Source organism: Salmo salar, chromosome 02 (genome assembly GCF_965601325.2).
Source record: "Salmo salar chromosome 02, fSalSal1, whole genome shotgun sequence".
Taxonomy (NCBI): domain Eukaryota; kingdom Metazoa; phylum Chordata; class Actinopteri; order Salmoniformes; family Salmonidae; genus Salmo; species Salmo salar.
The window spans coordinates 53,578,913-53,603,847 of NC_138292.1; the positions used below are offsets into that span (position 1 = coordinate 53,578,913).

Consider the following 24,935-nt stretch of genomic DNA (forward strand, 5'->3'; position numbering starts at 1 on the left):
GTAGTGCACTATGTAGGGAATTGGATTGCCACTGACTCCAATAATCATCTTCTCATTACTTCCAAATATTTCCCTGGAACTCAAATAACTCAAAAAACTCAAATAACTCAAATAACTCAAATGGGTATCGAGAACAAAAAGGATCTAAAAGAAAGGTTTAAAAACAGTGGCAAGAAGAACTTCAGATATTGCTACCCCAACAAAGAGGCGCATTCAGCTAAAAAGGAGGGTCATATTTTTAGTCCGAGAAGCCAAGACGTGATTATACACCATGTGTAATGTTCTTTATTCTGTAATTGGGTGGCGCCAACGATTCTGAGTGCTTGCTTGGATAGAATTAAGGTATAATCAGGAACCGTAGGTCCCGGGACTAAATTTAATTTACAAATATGAATATGGATAGATGGATTCGTCACACGTACACGAGTGGCGCTAGTCGGGGTGGTTTGGGGGTGGGGGGGACAGTAAATACACAGTGTGTATGGGGGCAAGCTTGGGAAGTCCAGGGACTTTGGGGGGGGGGGGGGGGGGGGGGGGGGGGCAGGAGAGACCAGTCAGGCCAAGGGCAAGACTGCATTATAAATGTGCCTCTGGGTAGACGGGGGGAGGGGGATGGGGTTGGCTGGCTGCCGTTGGCATGGGACAGGGATTCCCAGCCAGGGTATAGGCTGCTGTGTGGCACACCATAGTTTGCCATGGGTGATTGGCACGTCAACATCCAAGGGGGCTCTGGCAATAAACAACCAATGACGAATGGGTTCAAATGACCTGTCGAACTTTGACCTTTGATGATCCCGGGGCGAGAGGGGATGAGGTCATTCCAGGGGCTTCCTGTGAAACGCTAGCCAGACTCCTCTTTTTTCTGCTTAGGAGGGCATTCCTTTTTCCAGAGGACAGGAAAGCAGGAATGAAAATGTTTCTGCATTGCATGGGTTATGTGCACTCTAAGGTTCAGGAATTAGGCCATCTCCACCCCAGTTCAGAAGTTCTCTTCACCTCTGTGTAACCAAAGCATTCCTTAACTCACAGATTTGGATGTTTTTTAATTACAGGTAACTTGAAATGTATTCAAACCCAACTTCAATAAACAAAGTTACAGTACGCTTAGCGACCCAGTACAAGTTCTTTCCCACCTGTTTCTGCTCAGGTTTGGGTACAATGTGCTTTCAGGGTTGGTGCACGCATTATTATTACAGCACATCTGTGAGCAAGAGGGTGGCAAATTAGCCTTTAATTGCATTAACAGGGATTATGCCTTCCACTTGCTTTTTGCTTTTTACATTAAACACTTTGTAAAAAGAGAAGCGAAAACATGTGAAGAAAACAGCACGTTCTGCTGTGGTTTCTCTTTTACAAGCTGTGGCTCCCCTCTCACTCGCAGGCTTAAATATTCTGTGCCCAACTAAGAGAAGAAAAAAATCTCAAATGGAAAAAAACTAATTCTTAATAAAAAATGAGGGAGGAAACTTGCTAACCCCTCCCTCACTCCTCACCCCGCCTCCTATCCCCCTCACCGTGGTAACGACACGCCAAATCCCCGTGGATCTTCCCACAATGTAGTGGGCATGGCAACAATCTGAATGCCTGGGTTTCGTCCCATTACCCTATCACATAATTACCTTTTCTTTGGGGAGCCCCGTATGCAGAAAAAAAGCAGAGGGGGCTGTTTCCTAAATGGCACCATATTCCCTACATAGTGCACTACTTTTGATCAGAGCTCTATGGGCCCTGGTTATAGGTAGCACACTGTATAGGGAATGGGGTGCCATTTGGGATGCAGTCAGGGTCTCCTTTGGGCTTTTCTGGGCAACGGCTTTCGTTTACCACAAATTTCTTGATCAATTAAAAAGGAAAATACCATTTGTGTGAGTGGGTAAAGAGAGGGAGTGGAGGAGGAGATGGGGGGATGAAAAGAGGAAGAAAAGGCCTGTGGTTCCCTGCTGGAGGGGCAAGAGTGCTGCCCCATTTCTCACCAGAATTCCTGGTACACACACACACGCACACACACATCCGCAGCCAGCTTGCTAGACCACATGCATGAACCTTTACCAAGTCCTTGGGAATCGATACAGTGTAAATGGAAGATACTGTGCTCATAGTTCTAAATACCACTTAACTGACAATGCACACAAACACACACACACAAACATTTTACTCCCCAGAGAACCTGGGAATGTCTATGGTCAACTCTCTGTCCCTACCTCTCTTCCTCCCTCTCTCTCTCTACCTGGGTTATCTCTCCTCCCTCTCTCCTACATCCCATCTGCTGCAGGCTGCAGCCACCCAGGTTCAGTGGTAGGTTCTGGCAGCCACCTTGACTCCCATTGAGACATCCCGATTTAGCCTCTCCTTGTATGGAGCCTGGCCAGAAAAAAGGGGGAAAATGCCTACATAGCAAAATCCTCTCAGTGTTTCTCTCTCAGTGCCTGCTGGCCAATTGACTAGCTTGTTAACTTTGGCCAAAGCTATAAATCAGATATGTCTATGTCTGTCAGATATGTCTCCCTTTAACAGTCTTTATCCGTGAGGCTATGGACACAGATAATATTGTCTCCCTTTTTACTGCTACTTCATTCTAGCTCTCACTCACATCGATAGCCATGAAGTGCTTTGAAAGGCTGGTCATGGCTCACATCAACAGCATCCTCCCGGATACCCTAGACCCACTCCAATTCGCATACTGCTCCAACGGATCCACAGATGATGCAATCTCAATTGCACTCCACACTGCCCTTTCCCACCAGGACAAAAGGAACACCTATGTGAGAATGCTGTTCATTGACTACAGCTCAGCGTTCAACACCATAGTTGCCCACGAAGCTCATCACTAAGCAAAGGACCCTGGAACTAAACACCTTCCTCTGCAACTGGATCCTGGACTTCCTGACGGGCCGCCTCCAGGTGATAAGGGTAGGCAACAACACGTCTGCCACGCTGATCCTCAACACTGGGGCCCCTCAGGGGTGTGTACTTAGTCCCCTCCTATACTCCCTGCGTGGCCAAACACGACTCCAACACTATCATTAAGTTTGCTGATGACACAACAGTGGTAGGCCTGATCACAGACAATGACGAGACAGCCTATAGGGAGGAGGTCAGAGAACTGGCTGTGTGGTGCCAGGACAACAACCTCTCCCTCAATTTGAGCAAGACAAAGGAGCTGATCGTGGACTACAGGAAAAGGCGGGCCGAACAGGCCCCCATTAACATCAACAGGAAGCGGGTTGGGAGTTTCAAGTTCCTTGGTGTCCACATCACCAACAAACTATCATGGTCCAAACACACCAAGACAGTCGTGAAGAGGGCACGACAAAACCTTTTCCCCCTCAGGAGACTGAAAGGACTTGGCATGGGTCCCCAGATCCTCAAAAAGTTCTACAGCTGCACCGCTGAGAGCATCCTGACCAGTTGCATCACCACCTGGTATGGCAACTGCTCGGTACAGCTTCTATCCTCAAGCCATAAGACTGCTGAACAATTAATCAAATGGCCACTGGACTATTACATTGACCCCCCCCCCCCCCCCCCATATGTTTTGTACACTGCTGCTACTCGCTGTTTATTATCTATGCATAGTCACTTCACCCCCACCTACATGGACAAATTACCTCAACTAACCTGTACCCCCGCACACTGACTTGGTATTGGTACTGTCACAACTTCCGCCGAAGTCGGGTCCTCTCCTTGTTCGGGCAGCGCTCGGTGGTCGGCGTCGCCGGTCTTCTAGCCATCATCGATACACTTTTCATTTTCCATGTGTTTTGTCTTGTCATTCCTCACACCTGGTTTCAATTCCCTCAATCACCTGTTGTGTATTTAACCCTCTGTTCCCCCCCATGTCTTTGTGTGGGATTGTTTATTGTAAGTGCTTGTGCACGTGTTGATTGGTGCGCGATAGGTTTTTGTACCCATATCTTGTTATTTTTTATGCCGTGGGGTTTGCTATTAAACTGCTCCGGCTATTACCAAGTTCTGCTCTCCTGCGTCTGACTTCCCTGCCACCGGTTACGCACCCCTTACAGAATCCCACACCGCTATATGGAGTCAGCAGGAGCAGGTGCCCCTGGAATAGGAGTGGAGGAGCGCGTCCGGGAGCAAGCGGCGATGCTCCACCATCTCGGCGCCGCCATGGACCGCGTTGTCAAAACTATGGACTGCTGGGAGAGACAGGGAGTTCCTCCAGCGCATCCACCAGCACAACCAGGGTCTCCACTACTCGCCCCCCCTTCACCCGGTCCCAGTGGGATTCGTCTCGCCCTTCCCCGGGAGTATGACAGGACGGCTGCACGCTGCCAGGGTTTCCTGTTACAGCTCGACCTCTACCTGGCAACCGTCCACCCGGCTCCTTCAGGTCGTGAGAAGGTGTCCGCCCTCGTCTCGTGCCTCTCTGGGAAAGCCTTGGAGTGGGCCAACGCCATGTGGGGAGAAGGAGATGCGGCGCTGGACCATTTTGAGGATTTTACCTGCTGCTTCCGGGCAGTCTTCGACCATCTACCCGAGGGTAGAGCGGCGGGTGAATGTCTCTTCCCTCTAAGGCAGGGGACGAGGAGCGCCCAGGAGATAACCATGGTTATTCGGACCCTGGCCGCCGGCGCGGGATGGAACGATAGGGCCCTGATCGACCACTATCGCGGCAGTTTGCACGAGGACTTCCGTCGGGAGTTGGCCTGCAGGGACATCATCCTCACTTTTGACCAGCTGGTGGACCTGTCCATTCGGCTGGATAACCTGCTGGCCACCTGCGGATGTCCAGATCGGGTTCTATCGATTCCATCCCCCAGCACCGCCTCTCCGGTACCCATGGAGCTGGGAGGTGCTATGTGTAGGGAGACTGGAGGAGGTTCCGGATCGTGCACCATCTGTGGCCGCAGAGGTCACACCGCCGGTCGGTGCCGGGTTGGTTCCTCTGGGGATCGAGGCAGCAGGCAGGGCACTCTGGCGTCATCCCAGGTGAGCCGGCACCCTTCTCACCCAGAGCCCTCTGTTGCACACATGTTTTTGTATGTTTCTTTCCCTGAGTTTTCTCCGCATTCCCAACATAAGGCGCTCGTCGATTCAGGCGCGGCTGGGAATTTTATAGACAGATCGTTCGCCCTTAGTGTAGGGATCCCCATTGTTCCCGTGGCTGTGCCATTCCCCGTTCATGCCTTAGACAGTCGACCATTAGGGTCAGGGTTGATTAGGGAGGCCACCGCTCCTCTGGGTATGGTGACGCAGGGGCGTCACAAGGAGAGAATTAGTCTCTTCCTCATTGACTCTCCTGCCTTTCCCGTGGTGCTAGGCCTACCCTGGTTAGCTTGTCATGACCCCACTGTTTCTTGGCAACGGAGGGCTCTCACGGGGTGGTTGCGAGAGTGCTCGGGGAGGTTTTTAGGGGTTTCCGTTGGTGCTACTACGGTGGAAAGTCCAGACCAGGTCTCCACCGTTCGCATTCCCCCTGAATATGCCGATATGGCTCTCGCCTTCTCCAAAAAGAAGGCGACTCAATTACCACCTTATCGACGGGGCGATTGTGCAATAAATCTCCTGGTAGACGCTGCACTTCCCAGGAGTCACGTGTATCCCCTCTCACAGGCGGAGACAGCGGCTATGGAAACATATACTGCTAAAAAAAATAAAGGGAACACTTAAACAACACATCCTAGATCTGAATGAAAGAAATAATCTTATTAAATACTTTTTTCTTTACATAGTTGAATGTGCTGACAACAAAATCACAAAAATAATCAATGGAAATCCAATTTATCAACCCATGGAGGTCTGGATTTGGAGTCACACTCAAAATTAAAGTGGAAAACCACACTACAGGCTGATCCAACTTTGATGTAATGTCCTTAAAACAAGTCAAAATGAGGCTCAGTAGTGTGTGTGGCCTCCACGTGCCTGTATGACCTCCCTACAACGCCTGGGCATGCTCCTGATGAGGTGGCGGATGGTCTCCTGAGGGATCTCCTCCCAGACCTGGACTAAAGCATCCGCCAACTCCTGGACAGTCTGTGGTGCAATGTGGCGTTGGTGGATGGAGCGAGACATGATGTCCCAGATGTGCTCAATTGGATTCAGGTCTGGGGAATGGGCGGGCCAGTCCATAGCATCAATGCCTTCCTCTTGCAGGAAATGCTGACACACTCCAGCCACATGAGATCTAGCATTGTCTTGCATTAGGAGGAACCCAGGGCCAACCGCACCAGCATATGGTCTCACAAGGGGTCTGAGGATCTCATCTCGGTACCTAATGGCAGTCAGGCTACCTCTGGCGAGCACATGGAGGGCTGTGCGGCCCCCCAAAGAAATGCCACCCCACACCATGACTGACCCACCGCCAAACCGGTCATGCTGGAGGATGTTGCAGGCAGCAGAACGTTCTCCACGGCGTCTCCAGACTCTGTCACGTCTGTCACATGTGCTCAGTCTGAACCTGCTTTCATCTGTGAAGAGCACAGGGTGCCAGTGGCGAATTTGCCAATCTTGGTGTTCTCTGGCAAATGCCAAACGTCCTGCATGGTGTTGGGCTGTAAGCACAACCCCCACCTGTGGACGTCGGGCCCTCATACCACCCTCATGGAGTCTGTTTCTGACCGTTTGAGCAGACACATGCACATTTGTGGCCTGCTGGAGGTAATTTTGCAGGGCTCTGGCAGTGCTCCTCCTGCTAGGTAGCGGTCCTCCTGCTGGGTTGTTGCCCTCCTATGGCCTCCTCTACGTCTCCTGATGTACTGGCCTGTCTCCTGGTAACGCCTCCATGCTCTGGACACTACGCTGACAGACACAGCAAACCTTCTTGCCACAGCTCGCATTGATGTGCCATCCTGGATGAGCTGCACTACCTGAGCCACTTGTGTGGGTTGTAGACGCCATCTCATGCTACCACTAGAGTGAAAGCACCGCCAGCATTCAAAAGTGACCAAAACATCAGCCAGGAAGCATAGGAACTGAGAAGTGGTCTGTGGTCCCCACCTGCAGAACCAGTCCTTTATTGGGGGTGTCTTGCTAATTGCCTATAATTTCCACCTGTTGTCTATTCCATTTGCACAACAGCATGTGAAATGTATTGTCAATCAGTGTTGCTTCCTAAGTGGACAGTTTGATTTCACAGAAGTGTGATTGACTTGGAGTTACATTGTGTTGTTTAAGTGTTCCCTTTATTTTTTTGAGCAGTGTATGTATCCGAATCCCTGCGTCAGGGGTACATTCGGTCCTCCACTTCACCCGCCTCCTCGAGTTTCTTTTTTGTGAAGAAGAAGGAGGGAGGTCTGCGCCCATGTATTGACTACCGAGGCCTAAATCAGATCACGGTGAGGTACAGTTAACCGCTGCCTCTTATCGCCACTGCGATTGAGTCAATGCACGGGGCGCGCTTCTTCACCAAACTAGATCTCAGGAGTGCTTACAACCTGGTGCGTATCCGGGAGGGAGACGAGTGGAAGACGGCGTTCAGTACGACCTCAGGGCATTATGAGTACCTCGTCATGTCGTACGGCTTGATGAATGCTCCATCAGTTTTCCAAGCCTTTGTAGATGAGATTTTCAGGGACCTGCACGGGCAGGGTGTAGTGGTGTATATTGATGACATTCTGATATACTCCGCTACACGAGCCGAGCATGTGTCCCTGGTGCGCAGGGTGCTTGGTCGACTGTTGGAGCATGACCTGTACATCAAGGCTGAGAAATGCCTGTTCTTCCAGCAGTCCGTCTCCTTCCTAGGGTACCACATTTCCACCTCGGGGGTGGAGATGGAGAGTGACCGCATTTCAGCCGTGCGTAATTGGCCGACTCCCACCACGGTAAAGGAAGTGCAGCGGTTCCTAGGGTTTGCCAATTACTAATGGAGGTTTATCCGGGGTTTTGGTCAGGTAGCGGCTCCCATTACCTCACTACTGAAGGGGGGTCCGGTGCGCTTGCAGTGGTCGGCTGGGGCAGACAGGGCTTTTAGGCAACTGAAGGCTCTGTTTACCTCGGCTCCCGTGCTGGCCCATCCGGATCCCTCTTTGGCGTTCATAGTGGAGGTGGACGCTTCCGAGGCTGGGATAGGAGCCATGCTCTCTCAGCGCTCGGGTACGCCACCGAAGCTCCGCCCCTGTGCCTTCTTCTCGAAGAAGCTCAGCCGGCGGAGCGAAACTATGACGTGGGGGACCGGGAGCTGTTGGCTGTCATCAAGACTCTGAAGGTGTGGAGACATTGGCTTGAGGGGGCTAAACACCCTTTTCTCATCTGGACTGACCACCGCAATCTGGAGTACATCCAGGCAGCGAGGAGACTGAACCCTCGCCAGGCAAGGTGGGCCATGTTTTTCACCCGTTTTGTTTTTTCCCTTTCCTACAGACCATGTTCCCAAAACGTGAAAGCAGACACACTGTCCCGACTGTATGACACAGAGGAGCGGCCCATGGATCCCACTCCCATACTCCCGGCATCCTACCTGGTGGCGCCGGTAGTGTGGGAGCTGGACGCGGACATTGAGCGGGCGCTACATGCAGAGCCCGCTCCCCTCCAGTGTCCCGCTGGGCGTCTGTACGTTCCGTCTGCTGTCCGTGACCGGTTGATCTATTGGGCCCACACGGCACCCTCCTCTGGTCATCCTGGGATTGGTCAGACGGTGCGCTGTTTGGTTGGGAAGTACTGGTGGCCTACCTTGGCCAAGGACGTGAGGGTTTATGTTTCCTCCTGCTCTGTGTGCGCCCAGTGTAAGGCTCCTAAGCACCTGCCCAGAGGGAAGCTACACCCCTTACCCGTTCCACAGCAGTCTTGGTCGCACCAGTCGGTGGATTTTCTTACCGACCCCCCCCCCCCCCCCCCCCCACAGGGAAACACCACAATCCTGGTCGTTGTGGATCGGTTCTCTAAGTCCTGCCTTCTCCTCCCTCTGCCCGGTCTCCCTACAGCCCTACAGACTGCGAAGACCTTGTTTACGCACGTCTTCCGGCACTACGGGGTGCCTGAGGATATAGTGTCTGATCGAGGTCCCCAGTTCACTTCGAGGGTCTGGAAGGCATTCATGGAACATCTGGGGGTCTCGATCAGCCTTACCTCAGGGTTTCATCCCGAGAGTAATGGGCAGGTGGAGAGAGTGAACCAGGATGTGGGCAGGTTTCTGCGGTCGTATTGCCAGGATCGGCCGGGGGAGTGGGCGTTCGTGCCCTGGCTCAGAACTCAGAACTCGCTCCGCCACTCCTCCACTAACCTCTCCCCCTTCCAGTGCGTACTGGGGTACCAGCCGGTTCTGGCGCCTTGGCATCAGAGTCAGACCGAGGCTCCTGCGGTGGACGACTGGTTCAGGCGCGTGGAGGAGACATGGGACGCCGCCCATGTTCACCTCCAGCAGGCCGTGCTGTGCCAGAAAGCCAGCGCAGACCATCACCGCAGTGAGGCCCCGGACCGGGTCTGGCTCTCGACCCGGAACCTGCCCCTCCGCCTGCCCTGCCGGAAGCTGGGTCCGCGGTATGTGGGGCCATTTAAAGTCCTGAGGAGAGTGAACGAGGTTTGTTATAGGTTACAGCTTCCCCCTGATTACCGTATTAACCCCTCGTTCTATGTGTCTCTCCTCAGGACGGTGGTGGTTGGCCCGCTCCAGGAGTCTGAGGTGCGGGAGGTTCCTCCGCCCCCTCTGGACATTGAGGGGGCCCCGGCGTACTCCGTTCGCTCTATCCTGGATTCGAGGCGTCGGGCGAGTGGCCTTCAGTACCTCGTGGAGTGGGAGGGGTACGGTCCGGAGGAGAGGTGCTGGGTTCCGGTGGAGGACGTGTTGGACCCTTCAATGCTGCGGGAGTTCCACCGTCTCCGTCCGGATCGCCCTGCGCCTCGCCCTCCGGGTCGTCCCCGAGGCTGGCGTTGGCGCACTGCTGGAGCCGCGCATCGGGGGGGGGGGGGGGGGGGGGGGTACTGTCACGACTTCTACCGAAGTCGGGTCCTCTCCTCTGGTTTGGGGGGCGCTCGGCGGTCGGCGTCACCGGTCTTCTAGCCATCATCGATACACTTTTCATTTTCCATGTGTTTTGTCTTGTCATTCCTCACACCTGGTTTCAATTCCCTCAATCACCTGTTGTGTATTTAACCCTCTGTTCCCCCCATGTCTTTGTGTGGGATTGTTTATTGTAAGTGCTTGTGCACGTGTTGATTGATGCGTGACGGGTTTTTGTGCCCATATCTTGATATTTTTTTATGCCATGGGTTATGCTATTAAACTGCTCCGGCTATTACCAAGTTCTGCTCTCCTGCGTCTGACTTCCCTGCCACCGGTTACACACCTCTTACAGGTACCCCCTGTATATAGCCTCGTTATTGTTATGTTATTGTGTTACTTTTTATAATTATTTTATTAAATGTTTTACTTTAGTTATTTGATAAATATTTTCTTGACTCTTCTTGAACGGCACTGTTGGTTAAACGCTTGTAAGTAAGCATTTCACGGTAAGGTCTACACTTGTTGTATTTGGCTCATGTGACAAATAAAGTTTGATTTGATTTGAATGTTAACCAAAGTCTTTTATCACAACTCACTTCACTCGTAGCGACTGACAGGAGAGTTAGGGAGAAGTTATCTACAAAATAATTTTCACTATAGCTTTGATATGCCTTGTCAAACAAACACACGCGTACACACCCGCATGCATGGTTCAGTTTGACAACTTCGGTGGAGTCAATTCAAAAGTCATTTCAACAGCCAAATCCTCCTAAACATGCTAGTGCAGCAGTGGAAAAGTCCCCTCCCTCATTGCTACATTTCAGACTTGTCACAACAACCCTAAACACCCATAAAGTATAACTGAGGCTAAAGGGCATGACATGGAGCTCAAAATGGCCACCGGTATCGAAGTCCCACTGCTTGGCTTCTAAGAAGTGTAATGGTGATCCACCACTCTACTCACCGTCAAGTGCTGGAAGAGCCACGCCCTCATGATGTTGGTGGCCACCTTAGGGAAGATGCCTCGCTTCTTGTTGTGACGATCCCTCTTTTCCTTGTCAGTGTCGTCGTCGTCCCCAGTGCTGGGAGAGGCCACCCCGTTGTCCATGCAGTCACCTGTACAAACAAAGGCAACAGTTAGTGTGGGTGAGTGGTTCCATTAGGGAGCTAAGGAGGGAGGTTTGGGACATTTCGGCTCCAACCTGGCAAACGACTATCTCCTCTTGGGCAAACAGAAAATAACTGCTAGTTTAACTTCAGAAATTGTATTTTTTTTAACAAGTTTCCCCAGGTTGTGTAGGGAATAAAGACGGACCGTTCTGCTACAACCTGGCAACCGACTATCTTCTCTTGGACAACAGTCAACAACTGCTCATTTTGCTTCAGAAATTCTAACCTTTCAACATAGCTTCTCTGGGTTGTGGAAGGACTAATTTTATATTTTGCATGATTAGCCAGCGATCGTGCTTTCCTGGCCTTGTTTAGCTGAATGTGTTTAGTTAGTGCATTAAAAGATAAATGTTTTCAACCAAAAGGAGAGAATTCTGCAACAGCATCTTGGGCAAAAGACAGAAACTGATCATGTTTTCTTCAGAAATTCTACCCTTTTTACACAGATTTATCACTGCTCTGAATATATTGATCAAACTGCAGGATGCCGTAATAGAGTTACTGCTACACAGTCTTTCAGAATGCAAGGACAAAGCTCTAAAGTTGAAATATGGATGGATCTGGTGAAAAATCTATTTCTCTCTACATTTCAAACGATTGACTCATCAACATCTTCATCCAAGAAACCTTCACATATTTATCAGAAGAGAGTGTCTGAACGAATAGGTTGAGTCTTCAATGTTCCATACAAAACACTCTCATGTACTGTACACGTGATGCACCAAACCTCCCCAGAACATATATATATTGTAAAGATTTATGAATATACATCTCAGAAAGCTTTTAAGCCAGGAGTTGAACTCTCTGACTCACTGTACTGTGGGGTTGAACTCTCTGACTCACTGTACTGTGGGGTTGATATGACCCACCCAGAGCACCATCTATCCACCCCCAAAATCCATACAGTACATCTCCGAGATATCACAGACCTAGAGTGTGTCCCAAATGGCACCCTATTCCCTACATAGTGCACTACTTTTTGACCAGGGTCCATAGTGCTGCACTATGTAAGGAATAGGGTGCCATTTGGGACACAAACGCAGTCCAAAACCAGCCAATGATTTAATACCCAGTTTGTTCCTCTCGCTGTTTTTTCTGCTAAAGTTCGCCTATTATGTTTACTTAGCTCCCATCTGGCCGAGGGAGCTACACTGCTGGCCCTGGGTTCATAATCCAAGATGTCTCATTGGAAGTGAATACTCCTTCGATCTAGCCTGCTCGCAGATCGGTTTGTGCTGCCTTGCCAACTCCTATGGTCATTGTTTGGGGCACGCCGAGGACTTTGCTAAAGATGAACTGGATGAAATGTTGGATTGAAGGTAGCCTGGCCCTGGATCTCTCTGTACTGTCTTGCCAACTCCTATGATAGAGTTGGCAAGACAGCACAACATATCTGGGACCAGGCTTCCTTCGATCCAACATTAAGTCCATTTCATCTTTAGCAAAGCCCCCACTAACTGCTAACCTCTCCACCAAATGCAATTACAAATCATGCCGTACGCAGTATTTTTGTCAAGTGCCATGTAATGAGGTTAATTTTATTTAATTCCCCCCCCTCCCCCTTTTAACAGCAACAGGCAAGGTTAGAGACAGTCAGTTAAAGCCGAGCAGAGCAGGCATATGGCAGCAACTACCGACCACATTAGTATAATATCAGTGGTGACTTCACTAGCTTGGAGGTTGACTTCGCTTAGGCTTCTCCTGCCATTACCTCCGCCGCCAAAACAGAGGTGAGATTCTACTGGGACCGACAAGAGTCTGAGAAGGTGGAAATAATCATAAAAATTATGCTGAAGTCCATAAACAAGCTCTCGGCCTCATTAGGGGGACGACGGCGGGCTCCCTCAGGCTGATTTACACTCCTCACAGCGCCGTGTTGCGGCAGCGTTCTCTAGCCCAACGCCACGAGGAGAGATACGCCGCCGCTGGGGTGACTTTGGGCCCAACCTACTAATGGTTTGTGACAGCTCCGAGCTTCACAGCGACAACTTGTGTACCGGGTAGAGACGGAGACAGGGGACACACGCTCTACAGTGACTAGAGCTGCACATGTCAAATCCTCCTCCTCTACATCCAGCTATGTGTGACTGTGAAGGGGGGTTGTGTTAAAAGACGAAGGAAGGAGCAAAGCGATGCAGTGACTTGGGGAGGTCCGGAGAAAGTGGTAGTGGCAAGGGAAGTCGCTGCTACACTTTGCTTTCCTGTCTGGCATCCAGTGGAGGAGTGAGGCCATACAAAGGAATTTGTTGCCCCGAAAAAAAACTCTGAACATGAAGTCAGCTCAGCTGTGGTTATGTAGCCTTGACCATGCCCACGCCAAACCAAAGGATTCATTGCTCACCCTTGCTCTCTTTCCCTCTCTCTCCCTCTTCTTTCTTTTATTCCCTTTTCCCTCATTCCATTCCCACCCTTTTTTTCTTCTACTGTTCAATATCGCTGCTTGCTCCTTTCTCTTCCAGCATCAAGATTAAGAGGCACAAAAATCCACTTGCACTTTTCACGCAAACATTATAAGTCAAGCTGTCAAAGCTCGGCGCTCGCAGCAGCTGCTGGCCTGCTCAATTGCTGAGATTTCAGAAGTGTTTGCACAACATGTTATTGGCCATGGTCTGGTGCAAGGGGCCTGGGAGGAGAGAGGACCTTTTATTTTGCACCAGGCTTCCACCATTGGTAATTTCTTGCAAGACGCACTTCTCTATAGAAGCAAGGTAGCCACGTGACCATTGTCGGCCAATCCAAGGGTCTGTGAAGAATGGCCTCGCTGCTCAGGTCAGGCTTGTGATAACTTCAAGCAACCATGAACAACAAAACACAGACAATGCACAAAGAAAAGATTGAGATTAATTGACTACTTGTCTTCGATGGACTTTCTCTATTGGCTTCCTGCAAGTTCAAATGAACAGAAGCTAAATGTTTGACCAAACTGCAGACATCCCCATAGCGATGAACTAAGTCGTTGAAACTGTTTGCCTTCTTTGGGACATTATTTACCAGCTTTCCCTTTGTTTTCCTTCTTCCTCCTCTTTTTCCCAGCAATGACACCTCCCCTCCCTACAGGTGAAAGATAGTTTTTCTTTCAGTTAAAGTGGGAGATAACAAATCTCTCCTCAGGTATGTATCAGGTTTTTCCTGAAAAGTCAGAAAACCATGACTATCCAATGGTAGTTTCTCTGGTCCTCTAGGACTATCTACGTGATGCAAGGAACCAGTGTTACGGTATCACTGGCCTACATACCCCAATATTGATCAACCAAGAATCCACTTTCCAACAGAGGCTCAACCAATACGTTTCTGTCAAATACTTCCCTTGAAGGAGCCACAATTTCCCAACCATCCAAATGGGGAATAAAAAGGACATTAGGGGTGTTTGTGTTCTGGGCCTTGTGTTCTGGGCCTTGTATTCTGGGCCTTGTGTTCTGGGCCTTGTGTTCTGGCTGTGTGACTGTATTTGTGTTTGGGAGTTAAAACACACAGATGTCCCCGAAGCAGTCCAACCGTGGCGGTGCTAAACTGAAAATGTATTCTGGAGATAACAAAACCCCTGAACGCTTGTTGCACTTGGCACACAAACAGCACTTTGCAAATGGCCCTAGTAATAGGTGATACACATCTGACTGAAACTATTTGGAGAGTGTGGTGGGAGTCCACAAACCCAGAGCCCCGCTCATAAAGATGGCCAATAGCAGAGGAGAGAGAGTCCCTTTTAGTCTTCTTCTCTACCTCAACCATTAGGAGCTAGCCTAGCATTTAATGTGTGTGCGTGTGTGTGTGTGTGTGTGTGTGTGTGTGTGTGTGTGTGTGTGTGTGTGTGTGTGTGTGTGTGTGTGTGTGTGTATATGTGTGTGTGTGTGTGTGTGTGTGTGTGTTGCTCTCTGTTATTACTCTTTCCCCATGTCCAAATAAAAGAGGCGCAGAGGCTGGTATATAAATCGTCGCTCAGTCGACAAGAACATAATGCGCCCTTTCTTCCATATCCAGTCCCAGGCTGAGCTCAGCATTCACATTTTTCTGTCAACCCTCATCATTCACTCTCTCTTTCTCTGTGCTGTCTCTCTTTCTATTCAACATTACATCCAATCCAAACTCGACAACACGTGACACTCACTCATTGGCTTGACATGGGATCACTCCCAACACTGTCTCACTAATCTGAAAGTACTTGATAGGCGAATGAGATAATCGTGGACACCTTTCTAGTATTTCTACCTGTAAGTGAATCTGATCTGTCCCAAAACTCTAAAATAGCTTCCTCGTTCCTCCCACTGATATGAAAGTATACTTGAAAGACAAAAACAATAATGATGGACACCTATCCTGTTATCTTACCTATCAGTGAATCCTTACCTTCTTCACTGTTATTGTCCCCACTGTGTGACGTGTGTCCCCCACTGGAGGGCCCGGGCGTCCCCGCCGAGCGAACTGATGCCGTGTCATCGTGGTCTCTGCTCCACGAGATCTGATTGGATGACATGACACCAACAATCAGCCAAGAAACTACAGTATGAATACGATTTACCACAGAGAGCGTGTCAATGGTCTATGGGTCATATAGAAACCAAGAGCTTTAAGAGGAGTTAGTCATAAAGAATAATCCGACTGATTAAAAGAGATGTGGATGGAGACCCAAGGTATGTTGGCACGAAAGCCGCATTCTTAGTTTCCTTACATATCATATCCATATCATATGCAGTACATATCATGTGGGGGAAAAAGGAGAAATACTGTAGCCTGTAGTCATTCCAAACACAACGGCCAAACGGCCCTGTACACACTGGCTAGCTACTCCCCTCAGTTGGCGGCGCAGCGTGGCTAACTCAATGCTAACTCCAGGTCAGAATGCAAACCCTATTATTCATAATTGTTTTTGACCAGCAAATGAATAATAATAACTCCTCTTTGGGAAGGAAAAAAAAAGAAAAATATATATCATGTATTACACTGCATACCAAGAGAATGCCGTCAGGCTGTGGTAATCTAGAACATATGCTCAGAACACAAATGGTTAAAGCAGCAATGGCCAACTTCAACAAGAGGAGCTCCCAACAAAACGAGCAAGGGGGATAGAAGAGGGGGAGTGAGTACCGGACTGAAGAGATTGGTTCAATCAGAATGGAACCGCTCCTGAGAGACCGAGGGTGGCAAGTACCGAGACACACACACACATGCACCGCCACCACCTCCCACTATTCACCCATAACCAGTGTTAGGTACTCCCTATGCAGCCCCACTTGAGAAGAGAAACTAAGTGTGGGATTAAGTGTGAAAATGGTACACTATTGGGCTAGAGGTGAGGGGACAAAGTGCCTGTAAGGTAGGGTGGGTGTCGGGCGGGCGGGCGGGTGCTTTACCATGTATGGACTTTCGGGTGGGAGAGTAAAGGCTGGTGGGACTGGTTATTGGGTTGACCTCCACATCCAGGGGCTACACTTTAGTGTGCTGCTTCATAATATATGCCATTCAGCAAACACTTTTATCCAAAGCGACTTACATGTTAGTATATGTAACCCCAGCGGGAATCGAGCCTACGACAGGCTTTGCTAGCGCCACACTCTTACCAACTGAGCCACACAATTTGTTAAATCAAAAGCATAAATCAAGAGTGCTTATAAGACTCAGGGGACCTGCGCTCATCATTGATCATGTTGTTTGATCGATAATAATAAAAACACTCTGGCAGGTGACAGCACAATCAAAGACGACCGTCAAAGTGCAAATCAGCAGATGTGATAGAAGTACTACTGGAGGGAAATGAGAGGACTGAAGGGGATACATGTTCATTAGTGGATATATAGTAGTTTGATTCACACTAGAATACAGCATAGACTTGGATAGAGTATTATTTTATAATACAGAGCTTGGAACCCTGTAGTACAGTGAATGGGACACTCAGAAGATCTCAACAACATCCTCGTTGCTTTGGTAAATAAAGGGTTAAATGGTTAACAAGTTGCTGTGTGGCTGACATGGCACTCGGAGGAAAGGATTCCATATTCTTAAAGCCTTGCTCAAAGAGTGGCTGCAACGTGACTTCAAAACTGGCTTGGTTGCATTCACACGAAAAAGGAGCAGACTTGACCCTTCACCTCTTGTCCCTTTTTTGATCCATGGCATCTTTTTCAAGCACATGCAGCACAACGAACATAATTAACACATAAAAACACCATAAAATAGCATAATAACAATTAAAATGTTTCCCATAGTCCCCCAAAGCACTTATTCAAGAAGTTATATAATAAAAGCCAAGCAACTGTTTACTGGGATCCTTACTTCAAACAAGTTTTTCCCAAAACATACTAATGGTCATATCCCGAAAAAAGATGAAACCATTTATTATGCTTTGAAGTTAAATGGAATAGAAACTTTGTTCTCATGGTCATTTTGTCAAATGTTAGGCCTACATTTGATATTTGATTTATTTTAAAGTCACTTATTAATCTATATCACTAAGAGGAGGCCAACAATTTCCTAAATTATATTTTTTCCATAGGCCTATCTATTGATCTAGACAGCATAAAACGCGTGAGACGTGTTCTCTGTATAGGCCTACAATTCAAATGCACTTAATAGACGACACTTGTATTAATATGCACGTAATAGGCAAGACCTTACCTGATCAAGAGGCCCAGACGATCTTGTAAAATCTTCACTGTCAGATTTATTTCCACCGTCCCTGTCGTCTATGACCAAATCAATGGGCATTTTTCCTTTCAAGCAGCTGATGTATCGATGACAGAAATTATCGCATAGCTCGTGTACCTGCAAACACAGAAGACAACCAAACATGTATCAAAACTGAATGAACACTATACCATATGGGAAAGCCCTAAAAAATAAAACGTAGATGGTGGCAATAAATGGTATTATAAAGAATAGCCTATCCCTGGCCTTGTGACAGGCCTAAGATACTATTCAAGCACATTGGCTTCAAAAATAGCAGAACTACATTACATTACATACATTTTACATTACTTGTAGAAAAACGACTGATTCTTTTATTTTTCGTATTTTTTATATATATAATTGAGCGAGAACTGTAGGCTACTTTAGTAACTTGTTCTCCTCACTAATGAAAGTTACAATACAGGCCTAACATGAGCAATATGGCGACTAGTATATAAACGCCCTCGCCTAATATTCTGCAAGCGCATCCATCAATGACAGCATGATCAACTCCATAACATCAACATTTACTTGGGCAACCACTATTACACCTCTACTACGGAGTTATAGCCTAATCCTACGCATCATCGCAATCGATGGTGATAAAATATCCGTTTTTTTTTTACAGCACCAGGCCTATCAGTCACACAGTGCACGAGATGGTTATGAGTAAATATACCTTCTCCAGCTCGAGCAGATGAAACCGTAATACTTGAATTGCTTGTATCATCTAGAAGGAAAAAGTTTGCATTAAAACATTTGTATTCACATTTTGGAGCATTAAATTATTATTAACATTACGTGTGTGTGTGTGTGTGTGTGTGTGTGTGTGTGTGTGTGTGTGTGTGTGTGTGTGTGTGTGTGTGTGTGTGTGTGTGTGTGTGTGTGTGTGTGTGTGTGTGTGTGTGTGTGTGATCATTAGGATTAAAATAATTAGCATGAAAGCAAACAAAGTTTATGACAAGAAAATCGTTTTGACAGATTACGATTACACAAACGTGTATCTGTTATGACACCATTAATAACAAGGACTGTGATGAAGTTAAATTCACACCAAGTGTTGGCTACTGTAAACAATGAATGAATGTATTCATAGGCCAGCTGTTCGATACTGTTCTTGTGAATGGCCTAAAGCAAGTGAGTTCTTACCAAATTATCAATTTCTGGATTTGATGAAAATATAGGCTTCTCTGATCGAATCTGAAACAAAAGAGTTAGAAGTTCACTGCTCACTGAGTGTCATACATCATTCATAACCATTGTGTTCACGTGCATGGGACAGCTTGTCGCTTACAAAGTTTCCACAACGCAGAATTACAAAACATCTATATATGCACAACTGTTATTTACCCTAAAATATACGAATTTGAACGAATTTGAACTTCCAACAAAACAAGTAAATAGATATGGCCAACCTGTTTTGAAAATACGGCTATATCCTCATTAAAAGACTCGGAGGAACACACGTCGCCTCCAGCGACCCCAGTTTCTCTCGGCGTGCAAGTTGCTAATTCACATTTTTCAAAAATCAGAGCTAGAAGTGGGAAAAGGGGGTGCCTAAAAGGAAGAGAGAGGACATTAACACTGTATGCCGCCTTGGAAAGTTTGCGAGTCGGTATAGGCCCAAACTAAGAAAGTAGGTTACATCGACTTTCCCTCACATTGCCTACTGTTTTCAGTTGTAAGTTGAATAAATATTGCACTAATAAAACATTCAGAAATGTAACAGCACAATAATTACATAAAAGTTGTCCTAGTCTTACTGCATGAAATTAGTTGGCCATATAGGCATAAGTGGTCGTATGGCAACCTCAGCCCTTGAGTGCCTTATTTAGAACACGATTCAACATTTTAGGACAACGAAATAACACCATATTCTTCAGTGAGATTAACTCAGGCAAAAAAATTACATTATGAACTTTTCAATAGAGTTTAAGAATATTAAACTTGGCCTGAAAATAGGTTTATATTATGGCACACAAATATAAACAACACTGCCTATACATTTTTTGAAGTACAGGCAGGGTAGTTTGAGAATGTGTTTAATGTACAATTTTTAATTCTGAGAGTTGGATTTACAAACATTTATGGAGTTAGGTTATCTAACTCGACCGCTGGCTCGTGCTAAACAATAGGCTACATCCAAATCATTAATTTAGTGAACGCAAAATAACATTATATTTAGACTTGAAGCCAAATGCAAACATAGCCTATGCATCTTTTTCGAAAATTCAGGGGACAATGTCATAATTTTACATTTCAAAACAGATATACAAAGTTTAAACAAGCCTATATAGCACCATGCGTAATGACCGAACACAGAAGACGTTATAATTAGCAAGAATTTCCCAAAGCCTCCCTCTCTCTTAAACTTCCATCCATTTGTGGTGCTTGATATCCCCAATGGCTATACACTTTATGTTGGCAGTAAAATAAACGTACCCGTAAATGGCATCTTTGTCTCTTTTTATAGCGTCGTTGACGGAGGAGCCCATACTGGGCGGTATGGCACTGGCGTGTGTTGAGTGCGGGTACTGGTGCGAGTGGAACTGGGGCCCGTGGTTCAGGTGAACCGCCTGCATGGAGCGCGCTGCATGAGGGTCCCCATACATCGTCGAGGGCAGCCCTACTCCGTCCATTCCATAGTGGGGAAGGTCTTCATACTGTCAAAAGTGAAAGAGAGAGAATATTCTGAAAGAATAACCAATGTCACTGTTGTGCTACCTCTCCTGATTTTGAATGAAGGCCTGTGTTGATAATAGCTATACTAAATGTAATAATGTAATAATACTGACAATAAAAACGAATTATAAAGACTAATAACAAGAAAAATCTATTAACAACAATAGTAAAATAGCTTAAATGATGTTGTTGGCAGTCTATACTAATCATAGCAAATAGGTCTAGGCCTACTAAATTAGTATAGAAAATACGTGCTAATGTGTTAGGTATATGATGCTAATAGTAGCCTATCGTATGTTTAGTGGTAGGAATAATATTAGCGGCAATAAAAGCATATGTTGTTCATCTAATTAAATATCAATGGAAAATGTTCATTGTTTGTGGATTAGTGTTGAATCATTAACATGTTAAAACGTTGTGAAAAAGCAGTTCACTTGTATGTGTCTAATACTTTCAAACGGTTTTGGTATGCTTAATTCTTTCAGGCGATTAGAACTACAGGGTCTTGCTTAGACAAAACAATATCACAAATGTCTACACTTTCCATTCTGTATTCTTGCTGATATTTCAAAGAAATCAAATATTGTTCTGTTTATCTTGACAAAACTAATAGCTTAAAGAAACTTTTAAAATGACAGATGCATTTTTAGATAGACTAATTGTTCATACGTGGCCTATCTAAACTATTTCGAGTATATTTCGAGAACGTTTTGAAATAATCACATATTTTTTATTCTAAATGTTGAATTGATTTATTTGTATGTCATATATCAGATAAGAATGTATAAATATTATGAAATGTTGAAAAAGACACATATCAACAAACTAAACACAAAGCGAACATTCTCTACATAATTCTCATATCTGTAAAGACTGAAATTGCATACACACAAAACATTTGTGAATTGTCGTCCATGTTCTTGTTACCAAACCTACATAATGTTTTTTGTAAATCTTTTAAGTTGATGTGTAACAACTTGGTTATAGCCTACATTAAACACTGGTCCCCCAAAGACGGATGCTGCGTTTATGAAATGCAGAATATCAAAACACATGTCATAATAGTACAAATGAATTATGTGATGAAGTTTGCAGTCTGCAGTCTATAGCTCTTTAGACAATATGAAAATGCAATTGTTTATTCTACTCACACACGTTAAAATGCTGAATAGTATAGGCTAGCACGTAGCAGAAGTATACTTGACAACTTATAGCTCTACCAAAGGGCTGAAACAACCTCTTATTGCATAGCTGCCTGCTTGTTGTGCCATACAAATGGAGAATTGCGCACAGTAATCAGCCACGTCTCAGTTGTAGCTTTATTGCCACTGCTAAAAGTTCTGTCAATACACACCCGTTGCGCCATCGGCCTGTCACTCTAGCCGATTCCAATCAGACTCTAAACGTCTTCTACGAGGCCAGGGCTGAGGGAAAATAAACACCTAACTCCAAATGCAAGATTAAGAATATTGTGCTCGTCTCTCCAGAGAGGATGGTTGCTAGACTGTCAGCGTAAGTCCAGCAATAGATAAAAACGCCACAATCCAGTATAGAGCTCCTTCGCTTTCTCGGGGAGACCGTTCATAGACAAGCGACACTAGGCTACGACTTCACGCTTGAGACTGGTGTAAAATGCCCCTTACAGAAGAAAAAAAACATTGATACTCTAGTCTCGCTCAACAAGCAAGCTGTCAATCAATATCGAGGTTGTCAAGTTGCTTAATTAATGATGACTCGTCGCGCTCTTCCCTCACTTGGAATGCTTCAGATATTCTTGTAAAGATGTTCAAAAACAGTCCCCATCGTGTCCTCGATCACTTGCAACTCCAGTGAAGGTTTTCTTTGATGCAATACCATCCAAGTGGAGATCTGAAGAAGGAGGGGTGATATTTTCTGACTTAGTTTTTCTTAAAGGAGCCGTCAACTGTCCGTCGGTGTGTTGGTGGATCCCGATGTGCAGTGCGAATGCCGTGCTTTGGGTCTCCAAATGCGCGCGTGTGTGTGTGTGTGTTGTTGCAGGGCGCATAACGCAGAGAGGGTAGCTTTGACCAATTTGTGCAAACCCGGAAGTAGTGGTGGCCATAACTGGTCACGTATTGGAATGGGCCACATCAAGTGGAGAACCAGGTGGGGGCGTTTGAGAACTGTAAAAATAGCAGATATTCAATCGCAGATAAGGTTTGCATTATCTGGTGCTCAACTGGAAGTTTTGTTGTGGCAATAACGAGCAGGCCTTAGGTTTATTTAAAGTATACATATAAATATGAACAAAGATAGGCTATAGATAAGCAAATAACTGACCATGAATAGAAACAGCTGTCCATTTTCCCCCAAAATAAAAGTAGTCTAACAAATAATCGAATCCCTTTTTTTTCTCAGGTTTATAATAGCACTCTAAAACATTCATTTTATTGGAGGTTGTGTGTCAGAATTTGACACTCCTTCGCAGAATTGATTGACAGACCTTTTGTCCAATATGACAGTAGAAGTGGGAAGAGAATGGGCGCAATTAAGCGTACATCAAGCCACATGCCTCTGTTCTCTAATACAAACACTGATGGTTTGGTGCATTGGGGACTTGGACAGTATTGTGTAATGAGAGCTTGCAAATAGATGACTAACTGTACTTGTAAGTGTCAAAAGACAGTCACTGAACTGCAGCCTATCAAGTTCAATAACTAAAGCTCCCTCGCAGACCGTGCATAAAATTACGAATTTCTTTATTCTCTGTACTTTGTAGTCTGTAAACCCTTTGACTTTTGAGTAGGGAACCAACCGAGTATTAATGTTATCAGGTCAACTTTAAATGAAGATTAGAGGAGCAGTGATTTAAATATGGCATGAAAGCCATATAGAGTCTGTCCAAAGTGTTATCCAAAGACGCATAGCCGTGCCAAGATTCAAACCGGGAGGCTGGTCGGTGGTTGCCTTCAAAATACGGTAGCTTTACCCAGAGAGAGTGGCTACCTTGTCCATAGAAATTAATTTGGCCTTATCTCTCTCGAGGATATACCTATGAGTAGATGGAATTTGACCAACCTCTTAAATACTTGGAATATGTGAGGTTAAGAACATATCTAATTCATTTTAAATAGTTTTAACCTCGGTGGTAGGCTATTAAAGCTGTTTTCAGATTATAACATATATTTGATGAAATGAAGCATAGCTGCAGGACGTGCAGGCAGGCAAAACCGCTTTGAAACCAAACTTTTGATTTCTTCTGTAATTGGTTGTACGAAGAAGCAATCCAATTATGTCCTTATAATGACATATATTTATTGAAGGTACTATTATTCATGTATTTTTCTGCCAATCTTAGACTAAACTCTGGAAGTTATGGAAGGACTTGAAGGAGCCTAAACCAAAAGTGTAAGAAAGGTAATTAACGTTTATTGTTGTTTTGAAATCGTCAATCAATTATTATTATTATTATTTGGCATGAAATAAATGATTCAATGTGTAACGTGAATGAACGAATATCTGTGTCTATAGGCTACTTTTACAGCCTTTATTAACACTCCTAACATGTTTTGATTTAAGATTTACTCAGACCACAATCCGCAGGGTTATTCATGTCTAGTTAAATACAGGTTAAATAAAAATATATATTTAATAATTTAATGTCTAGGCTAACCAAAACGTGAATAGGCTCATTTGGAAGACCCACATTTGTATTGTGGTCAAGAAAAAACATAGCTGTACATACCGTGTAAGTTCACATCCTTTACAGTAGCCCACATTTGACCGTTTGTTTAAGAATCTATATCTCTGAATAGCTCATCAAATGTTTGTTGAACAAACTCAAATTTCTGATTGAGTGACCTGATTTTCTTTCGAAACCAATTCAAATGTTTTTACACACAGGCCAAAATGAGCTTACATTTCACAGAAAACTCAAACGTAATTTATGAAATAGCCTTTCACAGCTGAAAGTAAGTACGGGAAGAAATATTTAATAGGAACTGGTATCTTCCCCTTTCACATTACTCCATTCTTAATAATGTTATAGAAAATGTTACTGTAATCAAATTAAGCAATCTGTTACATCACAAGTCTAGCTGATTTAGGCATGCATAACCTACCATGAAATATCTTCTGCGACCAAAAGATGGGTTAACAAGTTCTCACTGTTTTTCACTGATACTGTTTGGGTATCAGTTTGTTTGGTCGCTTACTGGACCATTTGCGCCATCTAGTCTTAGGCAAGTGCAAGTTCAACTAAGATGTGTGTTGAGTTGTGGCATTTATTGTAATAGGTTTGTTATAGAGTTGTTGTAGCTACTTTGCGACGGAAAATAAAAATGTCAATTTATAGAAACGTATTTTATGCAGACAAAACGTATAGCAAAATACACGTGTTACACCTGAGTTCCACAGACAGTTATGCCTACATGGAATTGCAATGGTGGAAAAAGTACCCAATTGTCATACTTGAGTAAAAGTAAAGACACCTTTAATAGGAAATGACTCAAGTAAAGTGAAAGACAACCAGTAATATTGAGTAAAAGTCTAAAAGTATTTG

General features: G+C 45.7%; 1 protein-coding gene across 6 annotated transcripts in view; it reads right to left on the reverse strand.

The window, feature by feature from the left end:
• Positions 1 to 24,535, reverse strand: part of LOC106585964 (homeobox protein Meis1) — a 47,995-nt gene extending 23,460 nt beyond the window's left edge. Inside the window, exons 1-8 of one of the 6 annotated variants that reach the window (XM_014172736.3) lie at positions 24,496 to 24,535; positions 20,174 to 20,394; positions 19,147 to 19,288; positions 18,881 to 18,931; positions 18,411 to 18,461; positions 17,681 to 17,827; positions 15,416 to 15,527; positions 10,866 to 11,017 (exon numbers count right to left, since the gene is read on the reverse strand). In XM_014172736.3, coding sequence (XP_014028211.1) covers positions 10,866 to 11,017; positions 15,416 to 15,527; positions 17,681 to 17,827; positions 18,411 to 18,461; positions 18,881 to 18,931; positions 19,147 to 19,288; positions 20,174 to 20,394; positions 24,496 to 24,498 — 879 coding nt within the window. In that variant the 5' untranslated portion in view covers positions 24,499 to 24,535. Of the gene's footprint in view, positions 1 to 10,865; positions 11,018 to 15,415; positions 15,528 to 17,680; positions 17,828 to 18,410; positions 18,462 to 18,880; positions 18,932 to 19,146; positions 19,289 to 20,173; positions 20,395 to 21,564; positions 22,432 to 24,495 lie in introns of those variants that run through there. The other 5 variants (XM_014172741.3, XM_014172749.3, XM_014172728.3 and 2 more) reach the window with 5 other exon arrangements.
• Positions 24,536 to 24,935: the final 400 nt, after the last annotated feature.